This window comes from Bufo gargarizans, chromosome 6 (genome assembly GCF_014858855.1).
Source record: "Bufo gargarizans isolate SCDJY-AF-19 chromosome 6, ASM1485885v1, whole genome shotgun sequence".
Classification (NCBI taxonomy): Eukaryota; Metazoa; Chordata; class Amphibia; order Anura; family Bufonidae; genus Bufo; species Bufo gargarizans.
The window spans coordinates 360,377,658-360,400,552 of NC_058085.1; the positions used below are offsets into that span (position 1 = coordinate 360,377,658).

The 22,895-nt window shown below is 46.2% G+C and overlaps 1 protein-coding gene across 1 annotated transcript in view; it reads left to right on the forward strand.

The window, feature by feature from the left end:
- LOC122939961 (procollagen C-endopeptidase enhancer 2-like) overlaps positions 1 to 22,113 on the forward strand; it is a 38,656-nt gene extending 16,543 nt beyond the window's left edge. The window contains exons 3-4 of the mRNA XM_044296186.1: positions 20,085 to 20,223; positions 20,314 to 22,113. Coding sequence (XP_044152121.1) covers positions 20,085 to 20,223; positions 20,314 to 20,527 — 353 coding nt within the window. The 3' untranslated portion in view covers positions 20,528 to 22,113. The remainder of the gene's footprint in view (positions 1 to 20,084; positions 20,224 to 20,313) is intronic.
- The last annotated feature ends 782 nt before the right edge of the window (positions 22,114 to 22,895 follow it).

Genomic DNA, 22,895 nt, shown 5'->3' on the forward strand with positions numbered 1-22,895 from the left:
TGACAGCATTTCATAGGCCAGTAGTTTAGAAATGCTGGCATTCAGGGCCAGGGATCGAGGGTGGCTAGGTGGGAATTTACGCTTTCTATCAAATGTTTGTGAGATGGAGAGCTGAACGCTGGCGTGTGACATGGTTGAGACGCTTGGTGACGGAGGTGGTGGTGGTGGTGTTGGTGGTACATCCCCTGTTTGCTGGGCGGCAGGTGCCAACGTTCCTCCAGAGGCGGAGGAAGAGGCCGAGGCGGCAGCAGCAGAATAGGCCGAGGCGGCAGCAGCAGAAGAGGTAGCAGGGGGAGCCTGAGTGACTTCCTTGGTTTTAAGGTGTTTACTCCACTGCAGTTCATGCTTTGCATGCAGGTGCCTGGTCATGCAGGTTGTGCTCAGGTTCAGAACGTTAATGCCTCGCTTCAGGCTCTGATGGCACAGCGTGCAAACCACTCGGGTCTTGTCGTCAGCACATTGTTTGAAGAAGTGCCATGCCAGGGAACTCCTTGAAGCTGCCTTTGGGGTGCTCGGTCCCAGATGGCGGCGGTCAGTAGCAGGCGGAGTCTCTTGGCGGCGGGTGTTCTGCTTTTGCCCACTGCTCCCTCTTTTGCTACGCTGTTGGCTCGGTCTCACCACTGCCTCTTCCTCCGAACTGTGAAAGTCAGTGGCACGACCTTCATTCCATGTGGGGTCTAGGACCTCATCGTCCCCTGCATCGTCTTCCACCCAGTCTTGATCCCTGACCTCCTGTTCAGTCTGCACACTGCAGAAAGACGCAGCAGTTGGCACCTGTGTTTCGTCATCATCAGAGACATGCTGAGGTGGTATTCCCATGTCCTCATCATCAGGAAACATAAGTGGTTGTGCGTCAGTGCATTCTATGTCTTTCACCGCTGGGGAAGGGCTAGGTGGATGCCCTTGGGAAACCCTGCCAGCGGAGTCTTCAAACAGCATAAGAGACTGCTGCATAACTTGAGGCTGAGACAGTTTCCCTGGTATGCATGGGGGTGATGTGACAGACTGATGGGGTTGGTTTTCAGGCGCCATCTGTGCGCTTTCTGCAGAAGACTGGGTGGGAGATAATGTGAACGTGCTGGATCCACTGTCGGCCACCCAATTGACTAATGCCTGTACCTGCTCAGGCCTTACCATCCTTAGAACGGCATTGGGCCCCACCATATATCGCTGTAAATTCTGGCGGCTACTGGGACCTGAGGTAGTTGGTACACTAGGACGTGTGGATGTGGCAGAACGGCCACGTCCTCTCCCAGCACCAGAGGGTCCACTAACACCACCACGACCATGTCCACGTCCGCGTCCCTTACTAGATGTTTTTCTCATTGTTATGGTTCACCACAACAACAAATATATTATTTGGCCCAATGTATTGTATTCAAATTCAGCGGGATATAAATTTGAGGCCTAGTATTTAGGCGCTGGGTGACCGGTATGGATTTAGTGACAGAATTAGACTTGGAAATGCACAGAAGCGTGTGTGTGAAGTTATTCTGAATGACCCTATGTGCACCTTCAATATGATCTACCCTTTTAGGGATAGATTTCAAATAGCTCTGATATAGCAGAAACGACTAAATTATGAAATTGCTAAATTGGGAATTGTATTTCAACCCAGAACAAAAAATGTGCTTTGACGGACACTAAATAACTTTCCCAGCCACAACAGGACAGCGGTAACGAGAGATTTAGCGGGATATAAATTTGAGGCCTAGTATTTAGGCGCTGGGTGACAGGTATGGGTTTAGTGACAGAATTAGATTTGGAAATGCACAGTAGCGGGTGTGTGAAGTTATTCTGAATGACCCTATGTGCACCTTGAATATTATATACCCTTTTAGGGATAGATTTCAAATAGCTCTGATATAGCAGAAACCACTAAATTATGAAATTGCTAAATTGGGAATTGTATTTCAACCCAGAACAAGAAATGTGCTTGAACGGACACTAAATAACTCGCCCAGCTACAGCACTAGGGACAGATTTAGCGGGATATAAATTTGAGGCCTAGTATTTAGGCGCTGGGTGACAGGTATGGGTTTAGTGCCAGAATTAGACTTGGAAATACACAGTAGCGGGTGTGTGTGAAGTTATTCTGAATGACCCAATGTGCACCTTGAATATTATATACCCTTTTAGGGATAGATTTCAAATAGCTCTGATATAGCAGAAACCACTAAATTATGAAATTGCTAAATTGGGAATTGTATTTCAACCCAGAACAAGAAATGTGCTTGAACGGACACTAAATAACTCGCCCAGCTACAGCACTAAGGACAGATTTAGCGGGATATAAATTTGAGGCCTAGTATTTAGGCGCTGGGTGACAGGTATGGGTTTAGTGCCAGAATTAGACTTGGAAATACACAGTAGCGGGTGTGTGTGAAGTTATTCTGAATGACCCAATGTGCACCTTGAATATTATATACCCTTTTAGGGATAGATTTCAAATAGCTCTGATATAGCAGAAACCACTAAATTATGAAATTGCTAAATTGGGAATTGTATTTCAACCCAGAACAAGAAATGTGCTTGAACGGACACTAAATAACTCGCCCAGCTACAGCACTAGGGACAGATTTAGCTGGATATAAATTTGAGGCCTAGTATTTAGGCGCTGGGTGACAGGTATGGGTTTAGTGCCAGAATTAGACTTGGAAATACACAGTAGCGGGTGTGTGTGAAGTTATTCTGAATGACCCAATGTGCACCTTGAATATTATATACCCTTTTAGGGATAGATTTCAAATAGCTCTGATATAGCAGAAACCACTAAATTATGAAATTGCTAAATTGGGAATTGTATTTCAACCCAGAACAAGAAATGTGCTTGAACGGACACTAAATAACTCGCCCAGCTACAGCACTAGGGACAGATTTAGCGGGATATAAATTTGAGGCCTAGTATTTAGGCGCTGGGTGACAGGTATGGGTTTAGTGCCAGAATTAGACTTGGAAATACACAGTAGCGGGTGTGTGTGAAGTTATTCTGAATGACCCAATGTGCACCTTGAATATTATATACCCTTTTAGGGATAGATTTCAAATAGCTCTGATATAGCAGAAACCACTAAATTATGAAATTGCTAAATTGGGAATTGTATTTCAACCCAGAACAAGAAATGTGCTTGAACGGACACTAAATAACTCGCCCAGCTACAGCACTAAGGACAGATTTAGCGGGATATAAATTTGAGGCCTAGTATTTAGGCGCTGGGTGACAGGTATGGGTTTAGTGCCAGAATTAGACTTGGAAATACACAGTAGCGGGTGTGTGTGAAGTTATTCTGAATGACCCAATGTGCACCTTGAATATTATATACCCTTTTAGGGATAGATTTCAAATAGCTCTGATATAGCAGAAACCACTAAATTATGAAATTGCTAAATTGGGAATTGTATTTCAACCCAGAACAAGAAATGTGCTTGAACGGACACTAAATAACTCGCCCAGCTACAGCACTAGGGACAGATTTAGCTGGATATAAATTTGAGGCCTAGTATTTAGGCGCTGGGTGACAGGTATGGGTTTAGTGCCAGAATTAGACTTGGAAATACACAGTAGCGGGTGTGTGTGAAGTTATTCTGAATGACCCAATGTGCACCTTGAATATTATATACCCTTTTAGGGATAGATTTCAAATAGCTCTGATATAGCAGAAACCACTAAATTATGAAATTGCTAAATTGGGAATTGTATTTCAACCCAGAACAAGAAATGTGCTTGAACGGACACTAAATAACTCGCCCAGCTACAGCACTAGGGACAGATTTAGCGGGATATAAATTTGAGGCCTAGTATTTAGGCGCTGGGTGACAGGTATGGGTTTAGTGCCAGAATTAGACTTGGAAATACACAGTAGCGGGTGTGTGTGAAGTTATTCTGAATGACCCAATGTGCACCTTGAATATTATATACCCTTTTAGGGATAGATTTCAAATAGCTCTGATATAGCAGAAACCACTAAATTATGAAATTGCTAAATTGGGAATTGTATTTCAACCCAGAACAAGAAATGTGCTTGAACGGACACTAAATAACTCGCCCAGCTACAGCACTAAGGACAGATTTAGCGGGATATAAATTTGAGGCCTAGTATTTAGGCGCTGGGTGACAGGTATGGGTTTAGTGCCAGAATTAGACTTGGAAATACACAGTAGCGGGTGTGTGAAGTTATTCTGAATGACCCAATGTGCACCTTGAATATTATATACCCTTTTAGGGATAGATTTCAAATAGCTCTGATATAGCAGAAACCACTAAATTATGAAATTGCTAAATTGGGAATTGTATTTCAACCCAGAACAAGAAATGTGCTTGAACGGACACTAAATAACTCGCCCAGCTACAGCACTAGGGACAGATTTAGCTGGATATAAATTTGAGGCCTAGTATTTAGGCGCTGGGTGACAGGTATGGGTTTAGTGCCAGAATTAGACTTGGAAATACACAGTAGCGGGTGTGTGTGAAGTTATTCTGAATGACCCAATGTGCACCTTGAATATTATATACCCTTTTAGGGATAGATTTCAAATAGCTCTGATATAGCAGAAACCACTAAATTATGAAATTGCTAAATTGGGAATTGTATTTCAACCCAGAACAAGAAATGTGCTTGAACGGACACTAAATAACTCGCCCAGCTACAGCACTAAGGACAGATTTAGCGGGATATAAATTTGAGGCCTAGTATTTAGGCGCTGGGTGACCGGTATGGATTTAGTGACAGAATTAGACTGGGATATGGCCAAAAAATAAACAGACTATTGCTGGTTAAATGCACTTGGTGTGACAGCTTCACCCTGATGTAGGCTTTAGCCAAAAAACAACCACACCATTGAGGGTTAAATGCACTTGGTGACAGGCGCAGCTTGCCCCTGATTTAGTATATGGCCAAAAAATGAACAGACTATTGCTGGTTAAATGCACTTGGTGTGACAGCTTCACCCTGATGTAGGCTTTAGCCAAAAAACAACCACACCATTGAGGGTTAAATGCACTTGGTGACAGGCGCAGCTTGCCCCTGATTTTGTATATGGCCAAAAAATGAACAGACTATTGCTGGTTAAATGCACTTGGTGTGACAGCTTCACCCTGATGTAGGCTTTAGCCAAAAAACAACCACACCATTGAGGGTTAAATGCACTTGGTCGCAGCTTGTGCTGGCGCACCACAAGACACAAAATGGCCGCCGATCACCCCAGAAAAATGTGACTGACAAACGGTCTGGGCAGCCTAAAAACAGTGAGCAATTGAGGATCAGCAGCTCAATGATCCACAGCTGCAGATCGATCAGTTAATCAAGTCCTTTGGAGGAGTTAATCTGCCTAATCTCGCCCTACTGTCGCAGCCGCAACCTCTCCCTACGCTAATCAGAGCAGAGTGACGGGCGGCGCTATGTGACTCCAGCTTAAATAGAGGCTGGGTCACATGGTGCTCTGGCCAATCACAGCCATGCCAATAGTAGGCATGGCTGTGATGGCCTCTTGGGGCAAGTAGTATGACGCTTGTTGATTGGCTGCTTTGCAGCCTTTCAAAAAGCGCCAAGAAAGCGTCACAAAAGCGCGAAGAAAGCGACGAACACCGAACCCGAACCCGGACTTTTACGAAAATGTCCGGGTTCGGGTCCGTGTCACGGACACCCCAAAATTCGGTACGAACCCGAACTATACAGTTCGAGTTCGCTCATCCCTACAACAGACCAATCTTTTTTAGTGACCAAACAAAAAATCTGTCAAAATGCCGATAATTCTTGGCAATAATGAAGGCATAATATTCTTGCAAACCTGGAACAAAATTCATGTGCGTTCCATATATTAATAGCTGCAGTTGGCCCCAAGTGGACAACAGAATATAGCTTCTATTGACTTTAACCCCAAGTGCGCTGATTCAAACCTTTACCTAAACAGCCGGAACCAAGCGCAAGACCATCATTATCCAATCTTCTTCAGGTAGTCAACACTAGGCCGCAATTATAGATTTGTGGCCTGAATTTGTGCACAAAATTACTGTTTTTCAAATACCTGAATATAACCCAAATATATAAAGGGTGTATCTCAAAATGACATCTGCAGCAAAGGCTGCCAAATTAACTTTTTTTGCCCAAACGGGTGTTTAATAACTGAATTTGACAGCAGTATATAACCCTGGAATTTCACACGTGCTGATGCTGCAAGGCCAGAAAAATAGTGGAATCTGGCAAAAAAAGTGTGTTTTTAAAAATCAAGAAAATGATGCCTGTATTTCTAGCTTAAATTGCACACTCACTAATCCAGATGTTGTATATTGCGAAAAAAAGTTTTTTTTTGGTAACAGAATATGAAAGCTGTATATATTAAACTTGAATTTAAAACTTGCAGATCAGGAAAATAGTGTTTTTTGGCAAAAAAGTGTGTTTTTAAAAACCCAGAAAATGATGGCTGTATTTCTAGCTTAAATTGCACACTAACTAAGCCTGCAAATGCACCAGATGTAAATTGCCCAACATTTTTTGATTATTTGTGCTGTTTTTAAAGCTTGGATTTCAATGTCCCAAAAGCTCAGATGCAGTGCTGGTGCACTGAGCCTGCATAAAATGCCCGCCGCCGCCGCCCACCTAACTGACTTATAAAAGTTTTTTTTTTTTTCGGTCACTGGGCTCAGGGCAGGATAAAAAAAATGGTGCCCTGCACCCACACAACACAATATATGTAGACCGCTGAGTTAGATTCACGTTTTGAGCAAAGATTCTCTCCTATTCTCTCCCTAAAATCACCAGAAGCATCCTCTCCCTACACTAAGCACAGCAGAGTGACGTGCAGCGCTACGGGACTCCAGCTTATATAGAGGCTGGGTAACATGCTACACTGGCCAATCACAGCCATGCCATTAGTAGGCATGGCTGTGATGGCTTCTAAGGTCAGACAGTTAAACACTTGCTGATTGGCTGCTCTGCAGCCTTTCAAAAAGCACCAAGAAAGCGCCGAACACCGAACCCTAACTTTTACTGAAATGTTCGGGTCTGGGGTCCAAAAATCCTAAAGTTCGTTACGAACCCGAACTTTACAGTTCGGGTTCGCTCAACCCTATTCGGTAGATGACTTCAAAGAATGAGGAGAACATCAAATAAGGGACGTGGCCCTGGTTGTGGTGGTGCTGGTGGAGCTCCTGTTGCAGGAAGAGGACGTGGTCGATCTGTGCCAGCTACACGCCCAAATGAAACACCTTCCTCCAGTGCACATAGGCGACAGGACGTTTAGCATCATTTTGTAGGCCCGAATACCGGTGTACGAATGGTGAGGCCAGAACAAGTAGAGGCGGTAGTAGACTGGATGGCTAACAGAGCCTCCAGGTCCTTCACATTGTCTCCCACTCTGCTAGCGGGGTTTCCGTGGGAAATCCACCTAGCCCTGCTCCATAAGTGGAAGAGATTGAGTGCACTGATGCCCAACCACTTATGTTTCAGGATGTGGACATGGGAGGACCACTGCAGCACGTCTCTGATGATGATGATGACGAAACACAGGTGCCAACTGCTGCGGCTATCTGTCGCAGCATTTGGAGGGCAGGGGTGAAGAGTGGGTGGAAGATGATGTGGACGATGATGAGGTCCTAGACTCCACATGGAATCGAGGTAATATGAGTGACTTGTGCAGTTTAGAGGAAGAGGTGGTGGTCACACAGCACCAGTCGCAGAGCAAAAGAGGGAGCAGGGTACAAAAGCAGAGTGGCCGTCCCCGAGCCAGTATGCTTGCTACTGCCAACCGCACCCAGGGACTGAGCACACCAAAGCCAGCTCCAAGTAGTTCCCCGGCATGGCAGTTCTTCAGACAATGTGCTGACGACAAGACTCCAGTGATTTGCACGCTGTGCAATCAGAGCCTGAAATGAGACATAAATATTCTAAACCTGAGTACTACCTGCATGACCAGGCATCTAAATGCAAAGAACGAGCTGCAGAGAAGTACACACCTGAAAAACCACAAAAGATCTCAGACTCCTCTTGCTCCCTCCTCTGCTGCGGTCTTGGCCTCTTCCTCCCCCTCTGGAGTGACAGTGGCACCTGCCACCCCGCAAACAGAGGATGTGGCAGCAACACCAGCACCTCCATCACCATCACCTAGCATGTCCACACTGTCCCATGAACGCATTCAGCTGTCCATCCCCCAAACATTGGAGAGAAAAAGGAAGTACCCCCCTACCCATCTGTGATCCCTATCCCTGAATGCCAGCATTTGAAAATTCCTGGCCTGGTGGAGAGAGATTTTTAAAAACCTTATGGCGGTGGCTGTCCCACAGTATGTGGTTCCCAGCCACCACTACTTTTCCAGACGAGCCATCCGTGCCCTGCACAACTAAGTGGCGGACAAAATCAGGTGTGCACTGCGCAATGCCATCTATGGCAAGGTCCACATAACCACCGATACGTTGACCAGTAAGCACGGGCAGGGATGTTATATTTCCCTAACTGCACACTAGGTAAATGCAGTAGCGGCTGGGTCTGAGGCGGATAGCAGCCTGGCGCATATCCTACCGCCACCGAGGATTGCAGGACATTTCTCGTTGCCTCCTCCTCCGCTTCCTCCTCTACCGCCTCCTCATCCGGTCAGCGTAACACCTTCATCAACTTCAGCACAGCCAGGGGGAAACGACTGCAGGCTGTTTTGAAACGAATCTGTTTGGGGGAAAACCCCACACGTGGCAGGAGCTGTGGACGGGCATGGAACAACACACCGATGAGTGGTTGGTGCCGCTGAGCCTCAAGCCTGGCCTGGTGGTGTGCGATAATGGGCAAAATATCTGGGGCTAGGAGCTCTGGGACTAGCCGGTTTGACGCACATCCCTTGCCTGGCGCATGTGCTGAATTTGGAGGTCCAAAAGTTCCTGAAACATTACTCCGATTAGTCAGAGCTGCTGCAGAAAGTGTGAGCCGTCTGTGCGCGCTTTCAACGTTTTCGCCTTGCTGTTGCTCTCCTATCTGTGCTGCAGCGTGACTTCAGCCTTCCCGCTCACTGCCTCATATGCGACGTACCCACAAGATGGAACTCCACCTTGCACATGCTGAAGAGACTGTGCGAGCAGCAGCAGGCGAGTTTCAGCTGCAGCACGCATGGGTTGGTCACTGCAGAACAGCACCACTTCACCACCAATGAGTGGGCCTCCATGCAGGACGTATGTGCCGTGTTGCGCTGTTTCGAGTACTCCACCAACATGGCCAGTGCCGATGACGTAGTCCTCGGCGTTACTATCCCACTTCTATGTCTCCTTAAAAAACACTTCGGGTGATGATGGAAAATGATGTGGCACAGGAGGAAGAGGAGGAGGAAGAGGGATCATTTCCATCGTTATCAGGCCAGTCATTCACAAGTAGCTTGGAGGATGGGTTCCTGCACCAACAGAGGCCAGGTACACAACTGTCCAGCCAGGGCACATTTCTGCAGGATGAGGCGGATGATGATGAGGAGGAACCATGTTCACAGTAGGGTTGCACCCAAAGCAGCTTATGGGCATCAATGGAGCGTGGCTGGGGGGATACAGAGGGCACAGACAATATACCTCCCACAGAGGACAGCTTTTCGTTGCCTCTGGACAGCCTGGCACACATGAGTGACTACATGCTGCAATGACCGCGAGTTTCCCACATTCTAACCAGTGCTGATTACTGGGTGGCTACCCTGCTGGATGCCTGCTACAAGGACAACATGTTGTCCTTAATTCTGTCACTGGAGCGTGATCAGAAGATGCACGACTACAAGAGCACACTGGTAGATGCGCTGCTGATGGCATTCACGCCTGACAGCGGGGGTTAAGTGGCAGCACAAGGCAAAGGCAAAGGAGCAGGAAAAAGTCACCAACGCAGCTGGGGCACCGCCAGCACCTCAGAAGGCAGGGTTAACATGGCCAAAATTTGGAAAAGCTTTGTCAGCACGCCCTAACAACCAGCACCACCAGCTGATATGGAACGTCTTAGCAAGAGGCAGCATTTCAGCAACATGGTGGAACAGTACGCGTGCACACGCCTACACGTACTGACTGATGGGTCTGCCCCATTCAACTTCTGGGTCTTCAAATTGGGCACATGGCCTGAACTTGCAGCAAATGTATTGTCTTAACGTGTGTTTAGCATGGCGGGGGCGGTGGTAATCACAGACAAGCGCAGCCGCCTGTCCACAGCCAACGTGGACAAGCTCACATTCATTAAAATGAACCAGGCATGGATCCCACATGACTTGTCCGTGCCTTGTGTAGAGTAGACAAGTATACCGCCCGCACCCAACCATTGTTACACTCCAACGCACTTTGTCTTTGAAATCTCTTTTGCATTTTCCAATGTTTTGGGGTCTTCCCAAATTTATAAAAAACGAAATAAAGGGAAAAAAAACAAACAACAAAAACAGTGTTGACTACCTCCTCTTCCTCCACTGCCGCTTCCACCTACACTGCCACGTCCACTACCTCCTCAACTTCCTACTCCACTTTGACCTCTGCCTCCTAGTTCAAGATTTATTTATTTTTTCTATGTTATTTTAAGTCATTTCCCTCTCCACATTTGTTTGCAGGGCAACTGTCCTGCTCTGCCTCTTACCCCATTTTGCTTCCTTTTGCAGCCCTTTAGCCCCTACTATGACTATTTTACAGCCATTTTAGTGCACCAAAGTTCAGATCCTCATTGACTTCAATGTGGTTCGAGTTCGGGTCAAGTTCAGGTCCCGAACCCGAACTTTGACCCAAAGTTCGGCCGAACCAGAACATCCATGGGTCTGCTCATCCCTACTCTTGAACTCTTTTAGTGAACTCACCATCACCACCTCCTCAGGCAGAGAGTTCCATAGTCTCACTTCTCTTACTGTAAAGAATCCTCTTCTATGTTTGTGTACAAACCTTCTTTACTCCATACGCATAGGATGTCCCCTCGTCACAGTCCAGATGGATAAATAGATGATGGGATAGATCTCTGTACTGACCCCTGATATATTTATACATAGTTATTAGATTGCCCCTCAGTCGTCTTTTTCCTAAAGTGAAATACCCTAATTTTGATAATCTTTCCAGGTACTGTAGTCCACTCATTCCAGTTATTACTTTAGTTGCCCTCCTCTGAACTCTCTCCAGCTCTGCTATGTCTGCCTAGTTCACAGGAGCCCAGAACTGTACACAGGACAGTGTGATCCATAAAAATGTGGATTGGACACAAACAAAAAAATCAGTTGTGTGAATGTAGCCTTATAGTTGTGCCCCCTGGTGTTTAATCTATATAGTAATTGGAAAGCGTATCTTCTGATGTGGTCTCACATGCTCAGTTCCATATTTTGACTGCTACTAGCCAAGCTGTGACAGGAACAAGGACACATCTCTTGAACCGCAACATAAAGGATATTCCCTCTGCGGGCACACATTCTTAGAGAGCAGATGCCCAATGAGCTGCTAGCCTAAAGAGAATCTATCAGAGCAACTGGAGCAATGAGTTGGTGATCTCTGTATCCAAGTGAATGGTGACCCCAATGGTTAAACAGTCACTTGAAAAGAGACTAGTCTATGAGGTAACAACCTAGTAGTTTCCCTGCAGCAGAATCAAGATCACTGTACAGGGCTTAAAGGGTAAAGACCAGGGGGGCTACTTTGATAACGCTTTTAGGAGTTGCCCCAAGTGAAATCTATTTAAGTGACAAAGTGGATCCATACCTGCTATCCGTCATGCACATGACGTGCCGTTTTTTGTGGTCCGCAACAAAACGAAGCCGCCCATGTGCCTGCCGAAATTTCGGAACTGAACGGACGGCCCATTGTAGACATGCCTATTCTTGTCTGCAAAACGGACAAGAATAGGACATGCTATTTTTTTTTTTTGCGGTGCCTCGGAACGGAGCAACGGATTTGGACAGCACAATGGATGTTTTTACCTTTGTTTTTCTGTGATTTTTGGTCTATGTAGTATTTGCTTGAGGGAATGGCACCTTAAAGTCTGAATGCGCACCTATTTTATCTTGGAAGTAGCATTCCTTTGCACTTTTGCCCTTCCTATCTAATAGAGCGCCTGCCATTGGTTGCTTGACGTACATGAAGGTGACTAGGTGCTACCGTAAGCTTAAATATAGAGGATGGACCAGGACACTATCAGACCGTGTGGATACCTCTGTAATGGTGGCTGTGAATGACTGCTATGTGCAGGGCTGATGATGTCACTAGAGTTCATAGGCTACAAGTAATGGAAGCTGAAGTGGGTCAAACTTCGTGTGAAGAGCTGCAGTGTATATAAAACGGCCACTAGATGGTGCATAGAATTATACATTATAAAACATATTAACTGTGAATAAATTAACAATAACAACTGCTGAAGGCATGACAGTTCATCATGCCAAGAAGTGTGGCAAATATTGGCATGCTATTTGCATAGTGTAGGAGTTAATAAGGGGCCATCATTGATGGTCGGTACGTGTCACCAAGGTTCCTAGCCTCAGTGAGGTAAGAGCCGTTTTCGCAGTGCGAAACCACACATTTGTTGTCAGATGCGGACAAACGCAGTGAGGCAGGCCTGAAGGCCAAAAAGTATTTTGTTTTTTCCAGGCACGAGTGTATTAAGCCGGCAAGGTTACGACCCGTGTCCCCTGACAAAATGGAGGCGGTCGTGAAAGCCCTTGTGGAGGCTAACTTGTATCAGTGGGAGGCTAACAAGCAGCAGCAGGAAACTAACCAGCTGTTATTACAACATGTGATGGCGTTACAAGCGGCAGCAGCGTCCCAGAACATCCACGATGCCCGGAAAGCTGTCCGTGCGGCGATCCCTAAAATGACCCCCTCGGATGACGTCGAGACCTATCTGGCAGTGTTCAAAAAGGTGGCCATGAGGGAGAGGTTAACCCGAGACCAGTGGGCTGAGATCGTCACTCTGTTCCTGGCGTCTGGACCCCAGCAAGTGTTGTTCGATCTACCTGATGATCAAGCAGCCGACTACCCGACCATAAAAGGTGAGATCCTGGCAAGACAGGGGGTGAATGTATTGGTCCAGGCCCAGCGGGTGCATCAGTGGGAATTTAACCCGGCTGAACCCGCCAGACCACAATATTATGACCTACTACACCGGTTGCAAAAATGGCTGCAGCCAGACGTATTGACTCCCATGGCTATGCTGGACCGTCTGTTGGTGGATGTGTTCTGGAGGGCTTTGCTGTACCCTCTCTAGCACTGGATCGGCCAGGTGTCTCCTGGTAATGCCTTTGAGATGGTCAACCTGGTGGAGTGCTACAAGGCCACCAGAAAACTACAGGGGGGTTATTTTGGGAGGGGGCCCGTCAAACCCCGGAAATCTCCACCCCAAACCCGGCGGCTGGTGCCAGCAAAACTGGCCCGGGACATACCCCCTGCAGACCTAGCCCCGGTGGCCTGCTGGTGGTATCAGGAGCCTGGACACATATGGGCCGACTGTCCCCATCGGGATGAACCCATGGATACAAACTATGGCTACCGCCACTCATTGTATGCCAGGAAGCTGTGTGCCACAGGTACCTCAGAGAATATAGAAAATAGCCACCTGTGCCAGGTGGAAGTGGGGGACACTCTGGCGGTGGCACTGCTGGATTCAGGGAGCCTGGTGTCCCTGGTATGAGCTGTGCGGCCCGCCGAGTATACTGGCCGAAAAGTCGGCGTTGTGTGCATTCATGGAGACTTAAAGGACTATCCCACCGCCCTGATCTTTCTGTCAACGGTGGCCGGCAGGTTGACTCATGAGGTGGCCGTCGCCACAAAATTACAGTACGAACTAACAATTGGCAGAGACTTTCCGGGCACTATGGCCGGATACAAAAGTTACCGATACCCGTGAGACAGATGTAACCCTAGCAGAGTGGCCCGGCTCAGGGGGGAGACCAGAACCCTGGGAACCTGAGTCTGAAGGGCCAGCGGTAGGGGTGACCACCACTTCGGTGGAAGAGGGGGACACAACCCCGCTAAGTGTGATGGTGGGAGACATGGAGGACTTGCCGCCGGGTCCTGAGCTGGCAGACCTCAATGTCTCCGGAGATAATTTTGGTACAGCACAGCACCAGGACCCAACTCTATCTCGAGCCTGGGAAAATGTGGTAGTAGTTGAAGGTTAGCCACAACAACCGGGGGCCGAATCTATGTTCCCCCGTTTTGTGGTTTAACAGGAGATGCTGTATCGAGTAAATCAACTACGGGGTGAGCATATTGAACAGTTGGTGGTGCCCAAGGCATATCGCAAGCTTGTGTTGAAGTTAGCTCACCAACATGTTCTTGGGGGACACCTGGGCCAGCAGAAAATGCAGGACCGGATTCTACAGCGGTTCTACTGGCCCAGTGTGTTCAGAGAGGTGGAAGAGTATTGCAAGTCTTGCCCAACCTGCCAGATAACCAGCACCCAGCCACATTTCCGTAGTCCTCTGGTCCCTCTCCCGATTATTAAGGTTCCAATCGAGCGGATCGCTATGGATCTCATGGGCCCAGTACCGAAGTCTGCTAGAGGGCACCAACACATCTTCGTAGTCCTGGACTATGCCATTCGATACCCGGAGGCGGTGCTGCTGTGACATACCTCAGCCAAACTCATAGCCAAAAAGTTAGTGGAGATGTTTTCTCGAGTGGGCCTACCTAAAGAAATTATGACCGACCAGGAGACCCCTTTTATGTCAAAAGTCATGAGGGAACTCCGTAAACTATTACAGATCAAACAGTTTCGGACGTCTGTATATCACCCGCAAACGGACGGCCTGGTTAAAAGGTTTAATGAAACTTTGAAAAACATGCTAAAGCGGTTGGTGTCTAAAGATGGAAGGGATTGGGATCTGCTACTGCCCTATCTCATGTTTGCAGTGCGAGAGGTGCCCCTAAGCCTCTACGGGGTTCTCTTCCTTCGAACTGTTGTATGGCTGACATCCGTGTGGGTTGTTGGACACAGCCAAAGAGGTGTGGGAACAACAACCCACACAGCATAAAAGTGTGATTGAGTATGTCACTCAAATGCAAGAGCGGATGGAGACAGTATTGCCGCTGGTTAGTGAACATATGGAGGCAGCCCGGTGAGCCCAGAGTAGGGTCTATAATCGCCACGCTCGGGTTTGGAATTTTAACCCGGTAGATCGGGTTTTGGTTCTGGTGCCGACGGTGGACAGTAAGTTCCTGGCTAGGTGGCAGGGTCCATACTAAGTGCTCTAAAAAGTTGGGGAGGTAACCTACAAGGTACACCAGCCCGGGCGGAGAAAGCTGGAGCAGGTATACCATGTAAACTTGTTGAAACCGTGGAAAGATAGGGAGACCTGTATGGACAACAGTCCCCAATCGAGTTTTCTGGTGGTAGAGTTTCCAGTGCCGCGGTCTGATACGAGGGAAGCAGTTGCCACAGTAAAGATTACTGACAACCTTTTCTCTAAACAGACTGAGGAGGCCAGGGAGTATGTCAGCAGAAACACGGATGTGTTTTTGGACCTCCCTGGACACACTTCTGGCATCTGACATGATATCGTCACTGAACCTCAGGCCAGAATCCGGTTGAAACCATACCGGGTACTTGAGTCACGGCGACAAGCCATCTCGGAAGAAGTGCAGCTGATGTTACAGCTAGGTGTCATCGAGGAGTTAAAAAGTGAATGGGCCAGTCCGATAGTCTTAAACCCAAGCCGGACGGAACATTACGATTCTGTAACGACTTCCACAAACTTAATAAGGTTTCCAAGTTTGACGCATATCCCATGCCCCGAGTGAATGAGCTTATTGAAAAGTTAGGCCAAGCCCGGTATTTTTCTGTGTTGGACCTCACCAAAGGGTACTGGCAGGTACCCTTGACGGAGGCTGCCAAGGAAAAAACGGCTTTCATCACACCAGAGGGGCTGTAACAGTACAAGGTATTACCCTTTGGTCTACATGGCGCTCCCGCCACGTTTCAAAGGGTAATGGCCATTGTACTTCGTCCATATCGTTGGTACGCTTCGGCGTACCTGGACTAAATCGTTATTCACAGCACCGACTAGGAAAGTTGCCTACCTAAAGTACAGGCTGTAGTGGACTCTCTTAGAAAGGCTGGCTTGACCGCTAACCCAAAAAAGTGCGCGATAGGGTTAGAAGAGACCAAGTACCTGGGGTATGTAATTGGACGCTGAATGATCAAACCTCAGGTGAACAAAATTGAGGCAATTCGGAATTGGCCCTGACCTGTCACTACTCGGCAAGAAAAGTCGTTCCTGGGAATGGTGGGATACTATATGAAGTTTGTCCCCCACTTTGCCACTATGGCTGCACCATTGACAGGCCTTTTGAAGGGACGCAAGTCAGTGACAGTCCACTGGAATGAGCAGGCGGAAAAGGCTTTTTCCGCTTTGAAGTCGGCCCTCTGTGGGTTTCCGGTTTTGGTGACGTCCAACTTCAGAAGGGAGTTTATAGTACAGACCGATGCCTCTGAGGTGGGTCTTGGTGCTGTACTGTCTCAGGAGGTCAACGGGGAGTAGCATCCCATTGTCTTCCTCAGCCGGTTAGCTTACCCCAGCCGAGAATAGGTATAGTATAGTGGAGAGAGAGTGCCTGGCTATCAAGTGGGCACTCGAGTCTCTCCACTATTATTTGTTGGGAAGAAAGTTTCGTCTGGTGACTGACCACTGGATGAGCCAGGCCAAGGACAGAAATGCCTGCGTCACCCGGTGGTTTCTGTCTTTGCCAAATTTCTAATTTTCGGTGGAACACAGGGCAGGCCGGTTACTAGGAAACGCGGATACCTTGTCCCGGTTACACTATTTAATGTGTGTCCACCCCCTCAGGGTTGAACAAATGGGAGAGGTATGTAGGAAGGAACAAGGGGCAATCATTGATGGTTGGTACGTATCACCGAGGTTCCTGGACTCGGTGAGGTAAAAGCCATTTCTTTTCCTGAAGTGTCATTATTGCTTCGCAGTCTGACACTTCAACTGTTTAGTATGGCTGTAAAGCCGATCTAGGAGGGACGGCTCTTACTGGGAGCAGCCAAAGTGCTGGGTGGGTGGATACTCCCCACGTTCCAGGCCGGGTCTTGGGAGGCTTATAAAAGCAGTCACCATTAATCAGGTGGGGTGGATTATCCTCCATCTCACAGTGAAGCTGTGGAGTCTCTGTGGTTTGGGATCTAAAGTTGTGTGCCGTGCAAAAGGGCTGAGAGTAGAGATGGCCTTGCGGTTCGCCCGGCAGTCGTTTTGCGGCGAACTTTGCCCGTTCGCGATTCGCCAAACATTCGACCATATGGCGATATTCGTGCCCGCCATATTCTTTTACATTGTGAAGAACTTTGACCCATGACACATCCATCAGGTGGTACTGGCCAATTGAGACATTTTAGCACATGGACACACCCCCACCCGAGCTTGCAGACATTTTACATTTAGTCTTTTGCCAGTGTAGGGAGAGGTTGCTGTGTGGAGCAGGGACAGACTGTTAGGGACACCAAACGCTAGCTAATAGGGCCACAAAAGTCATTTTAAGGGTTGGTATAGGTGTGCTATCGATAGGTATGACTTACTGAGGGGTGTAATATACAGTCCTGATCAAAAGTTTAAGACCACTTGAAAAATTGCAAAATCGCTGCTGAGGTGGGACGCAGTAAGACAGTCATTTGGAATTTCTTAAATGAGGGTTATGGAACAAAAAATTAAAGTGGAAGACCCCAAAAAATTTCACCAGCACTGAGCCGGAGGATCCAATTGGCTGTCCGTCAAGACACTGGATGATCCTCGACCCAAATTAAGGACCTTACTGGTGCTGACTGCAGCCCCATAACAATCAGACGGCATCTGAGACTTAATGGCTTCAAAAACAAAAAACATCTTCAAAGACCTTGTCTCCTTGAACGCCACAGAACTGCTCGTTTGGACTTTGCAAGAGAGCACCATACATGGAACATTCAAAGGTGGAAGGTTTTATTCTCTGATGAGAAAAAATGTAATCTTGATGGTCCTGATGGTTTTCAACGTTACTGGCATGACAAGCAGATCCCACCTGAGATGTTTTCTACGCGCCACAGTGGAGGGGGCACCATAATGGTTTGGGGTGCTTTTTCCTTCAGTGGAACAATGGAGCTTCAGGAAGTGCAGGGGCGTCAAACGGCCGCTGGCTATGTCCAGATGTTGCAGAGAGCATTCCTCATGACTGAGGGCCCTTGTCTGTGTGGTAACAACTGGGTTTTTCAACAGGACAACGCTACAGTACACAATGCCCGCAAGACAAGGGACTTCTTCCAGGAGAATAACATCACCCTTTTGGCCCATCCTGCGTGTTCCCCTGATCTAAATCCATATGAGAACCTTTGGAGATGGATGGCAAGGGAAGTTTACAAAAATGAACAACAGTTCCAGACAGTAGATGGCCTTCGTGCAGTCGTCTTCACCACTTGGAGAAATGTTCCCACTCACCTCATGGAAACACTTGCATCAAGCATGCCAAAACAAAATCAAGTGATCAACAATAACAGCGGGGCTACTCATTACTGAGTTCATGTTTGGAAGTTGGATTTCTGTTTTGGGGGGGGTTTAGTTTTTTTTGGAGGTGTGGTCCTAAACTTTTGATCAGCTGAAAAATAGCCTGTTTCAGTTTATTCGTTGTTTTCATTAAATTGAATGCTCAAAAAATGTTTTGTCTCACTCCCATTTCTTCTTGTTGCATGTTGAAGCTCTACTTGGAACCTTGGTAAGATCCAGCCATGCTAAATATGATTTTTTGCCATTTTTCAAGTGGTCTTAAACTTTTGATCAGGACTGTACTTATAATATAATACTTTCTAACATAGATAGTATATTATAGTGCAATTGTATTGTGCAGCAGTTGTGTACAGTTCTGCTGCGATACTGCAGCCACACAGAGTGCCAAACGCTAATGGAACAAATAATTTCTACTGGTGTGATTTACCAGTTGCCCCCCCCCCAAAAAAAAACTGATTGAGGCAGGGGTGTTATATACCAATTATATACTTTCTATATAGTGCAGTTAGGTAGTGCAGCATTGGTTTGCGGTTTTGCTGCGTTACCTCTGCTACACAGAGTGACAAACGCTATTGGAACAAATAATTTCTATTGGTATGATTTACCAGTTGCCCCCCAAAAAAACTGAGTGAGGCAGGGGTGTGAGATACCTTTTTCCACAAATACTGCCCTTCTATAGGGACTTTTGTCACAGGGTCATGTTGAAAAGGACAGGCGCCTATTTTACACATGCGCATACGCGAAAATTACATTGCCAATATTTTGCATTGAAAAAAATAATGAATGGAGATCGCAAATTCAAATAATACATCTGGTATGTCACTGTCCATGTTGTGGGACTATTTGTGCACTTCTAGTAATTATTTGGTGGCTACAAATATGACCTGAAGGTTTTTCAGGTTTGCCTGCCATTCAAGTCTAGGGGCGAACCGTCCCGGCTAATGTTCGTCCATCACTAGAGACACATGCTGGAAAACAGGCCCCTAAAGCCTGATGAGAAACTGACAACAAGGTGAATGTTTGTGTTCTGTGGACTTTCCATGGTGTGAACAAACACCAAGACTGCAAACTGTTATTTTGTTTTGCTTTGGTCTCATGCACACGACCATTGTTGTGGTCCGCATCCGAGCCGCATTTTTTGCGGCTCGGGTGCGGCCCCATTGAAGTGAATGCTGAAATGTGCTGTCCGCATCCGTTGCTCCATTCCGTAGCCCCGCAAAAAAAAAATCTGTTTTGCCGACAAGAATAGGCATTTCTACAATGTGCCGCCCGTTACGTTCCACAAATTGCGGAAGGCACAGGGGCGGCATCTGTTTTTTGCAGATCCGCAGTTTGTAGACCACAAAAAACGGCACGGTCGTGTGCGTGAGGCCTTTCTGTGTGAATGAACAGTGAACTATTTAAGTTAAAGACTTTGTGATTGCCTCTATACTGCTTCCGCTAACCTGCCTACCAGAGCCAAACCCCACAATAGCAAGTCCATTCTTACAGGTGATGAAAATAATAAAGTCATGCTACTGTATGTTAGTGCTATAGTACATCAGGCTAGCTCTTATGCCGAATGCTACATACATCTCTACATTATATATACAGAATAAGCTTTTCCAAAAGAAAAATAATGTTGAATTTCTATGACAGTTTTACTAATGTCATTGCAGAAAAGACCTGTGGAGGAACTCTTAAGGAGGCCAATGGTCTTGTATCGAACATGTTTTATGACCCTCCTAATAACTGGTGTACGTGGGTCATCGAAGCCGTCCCATCTGGTTTTGTGGAGCTGCGTTTCAACTATGTAAAGTAAGTACTTAATATTATCTAGTGTATGTTGTGTCATTATGAATTATTATGTGATGTATTTAATTAATTTTCTGCTTAATGTCCAAACAGGATGGGAAATCCACCAACGTGTGCTTTTGGCTCTATTACAATCTATAATGGGTTTCGAGACGATGCAAACATTCTTGGGCGGATCTGCAAGAACACAGATAAAGTTTTTTACAGTTCCTCTAATATAATGATCCTTGAGTATTTTAGCGACGACCTTAACTATGGAGATAGCTTTGAAGCTCAATATTACACGCATGTGGCTGAAGCCCGTTAAGCTTATGTTAATCACAAGTATTTTCTCCTGAAAACACAATTCTAATCACCGTTATCTAACAGCAGATTTATGTACACTGATCATTAAAAGGGTGGTCCATCTTAGACATTTTTGTCATATCACTAGAATATGCCACCAATGTAACTTAGGTATGGCTCCCACTGGGACCCACTTCTATGTCCATAACAGGGCCCCTGAAGCGAAAGGAGAGCAGCTGTGAAAGTGCAGCCATGCTCCACTGACTGCTATGGGAGTCCCCAAAATAGCCGAGCGCTAGCATGTCAATATCTGGTAGTATCTGTGCTTGGATGGCTTGCTCTACATCCAGCAAAATGAGACTCCTGATGAGTGCGCTCATGTCGGGGGCCCCGTTCTGGAGATAGGACCAACTATCTGACATTTGTGGCAAATCCTAGCAATATGCCATAAATGTCCAAGATGGGAAAATCACTTAATAAATTAACATTAATAAATGTAACAGTAACAGAATAAAATCAGAAGACATATATTTCTTATAATATATGTCTTCTGATTTTATTCTGTTACTATATCTCAGTGTTCAAAAGGTATCAGCCAAATGAGACTCTCAATGGATGACACACTGGAGACAATGATCTTGCTAAAAGTTTTATTTTGCAAATGGAAGAGATAGGGCAATGACATTTAAAAAGAACCTGTCACCATTAAAAGGTCAGGAGACTACAGACAGCACGTTATAGAGTAGGAGGAGCTGAGCAGATTGATATATATTTTTAAGGAAAAAGATTTAGTAAAACTTGCAATGTCATTATTTAAACTTCTGCTCCTACTGGGATTTGGAATCATGTCAGTGGTCCTTAGCGCTGAGTGACAAACATCTCTGTATGACTGTGTATAAAGAGAAGGCTGTCCATCATTGATAGGACCTCCCATGTGACTTCTCAGTATTGTTGAGCGAATCGAACTCCACAAAGTGGAATTTGATCCGAATTTCAGGGAAATTTCGATTCGCCGTGAAGCTGAACTTCTTCATGCTTCGTGGTCGCGAATCGGTTTTCCCTGAATGGCGGTAAAAAAGAAAGAACAAAATATGCTTACCTCATCCGTTTGAGTACGAAGAGCCGGCCGCTGCCATCTTGATATAGTTTAAAGTAACACTAAACATGACAAATACCCAAAACAATAAAAAATTCAATAAAAAAAAACCTGGAGCTACCACCATGAAACTTCTCCTATTATTTGGCACTTTTTTGTCTCATAGTTAAAACTGATAAATATATAAAGAAATCCCTGTGTCCCAGGAGCATAGCCATATCGCCTCCTCCTCACTGTCCTATGTCTAGCTGTAAGACAACTGGCTGGAGCAGGAGCCTAGAAAGCAAGCTGTCCCCCGCCACCCTTTCTACAGTAGGACAAAAATATAATTAAGGTCCATCTCCCTGACTAAGCTGACCCCTCAATACATCTCTGCTGAAGGTAAGTTGATTATTGCTACTTGATACTCCTACCCAGCTCACTGTGTAAGTACTTGTGGCAAATAGTGAGAGTGGGAGAGAAGGGGCAGCATAAAAACGCTATCCCAGGGGGCAGCCGCACTGCCTTTTCATGTCCCATTAGAGATTGGCACATCTAGTAGGAAGTTAAAAGGCAAAAAGCTGTTACCTATTCCTGATACTATACAACTAGAAATGTGCAGATGTCCTTTTAATGAATGTGGCTGGCATCTATACTAAACATACCCTAGAATATAATAGCTTTCATTATTACAGAAGAAGGGACTTCAACGTGATCTGAAAAGGAAACACTTCTCCAAAACTACTAACTGCACCTGAAATCTTGAATCCAATCCAAACTTATATAATGAGAACTGTAGAGATCGAAACCATGATAACAGTAATTGTGCAATAAATCCACTGTGATACAAAGCTCTGAAGAACGACATAACCTACCCGTGCCTAAATACATAGTTACTATTTACATATCAGTCATCCGTGATCCAGCGGTGGATTAACTGTTACTGTGCCATAGGAACCGGGCTGTTCAAAAAACTTGAAAACCTCCCTCCATATGTCTTTTTATTCTGGTTAAATATTAACGGGTAAGTGACCATCCATGCTTGTTTTTACGATGGTCACTTATGGGCTTTAGGCCTGCATACACACTTTTTTTTGGCAGTTCAGGTGTTGCCCAGCACAGGTGTCCTGCTTCAGGTGGAGCATGTGTCCATCAGTCTAGTGACAGCTGAGCACCTGCTCTAATGGCCAGGATGGAAGAAACCTCAGATCCTAACTGTTTAATGCCTTAGATTAGTGTTGAGCGAAGCATTTGAAGCGGAATTCGGTCCGAAGTTAAGAAAACCTTTGATTCGCAAAGAAGCCAAATTTCCTTG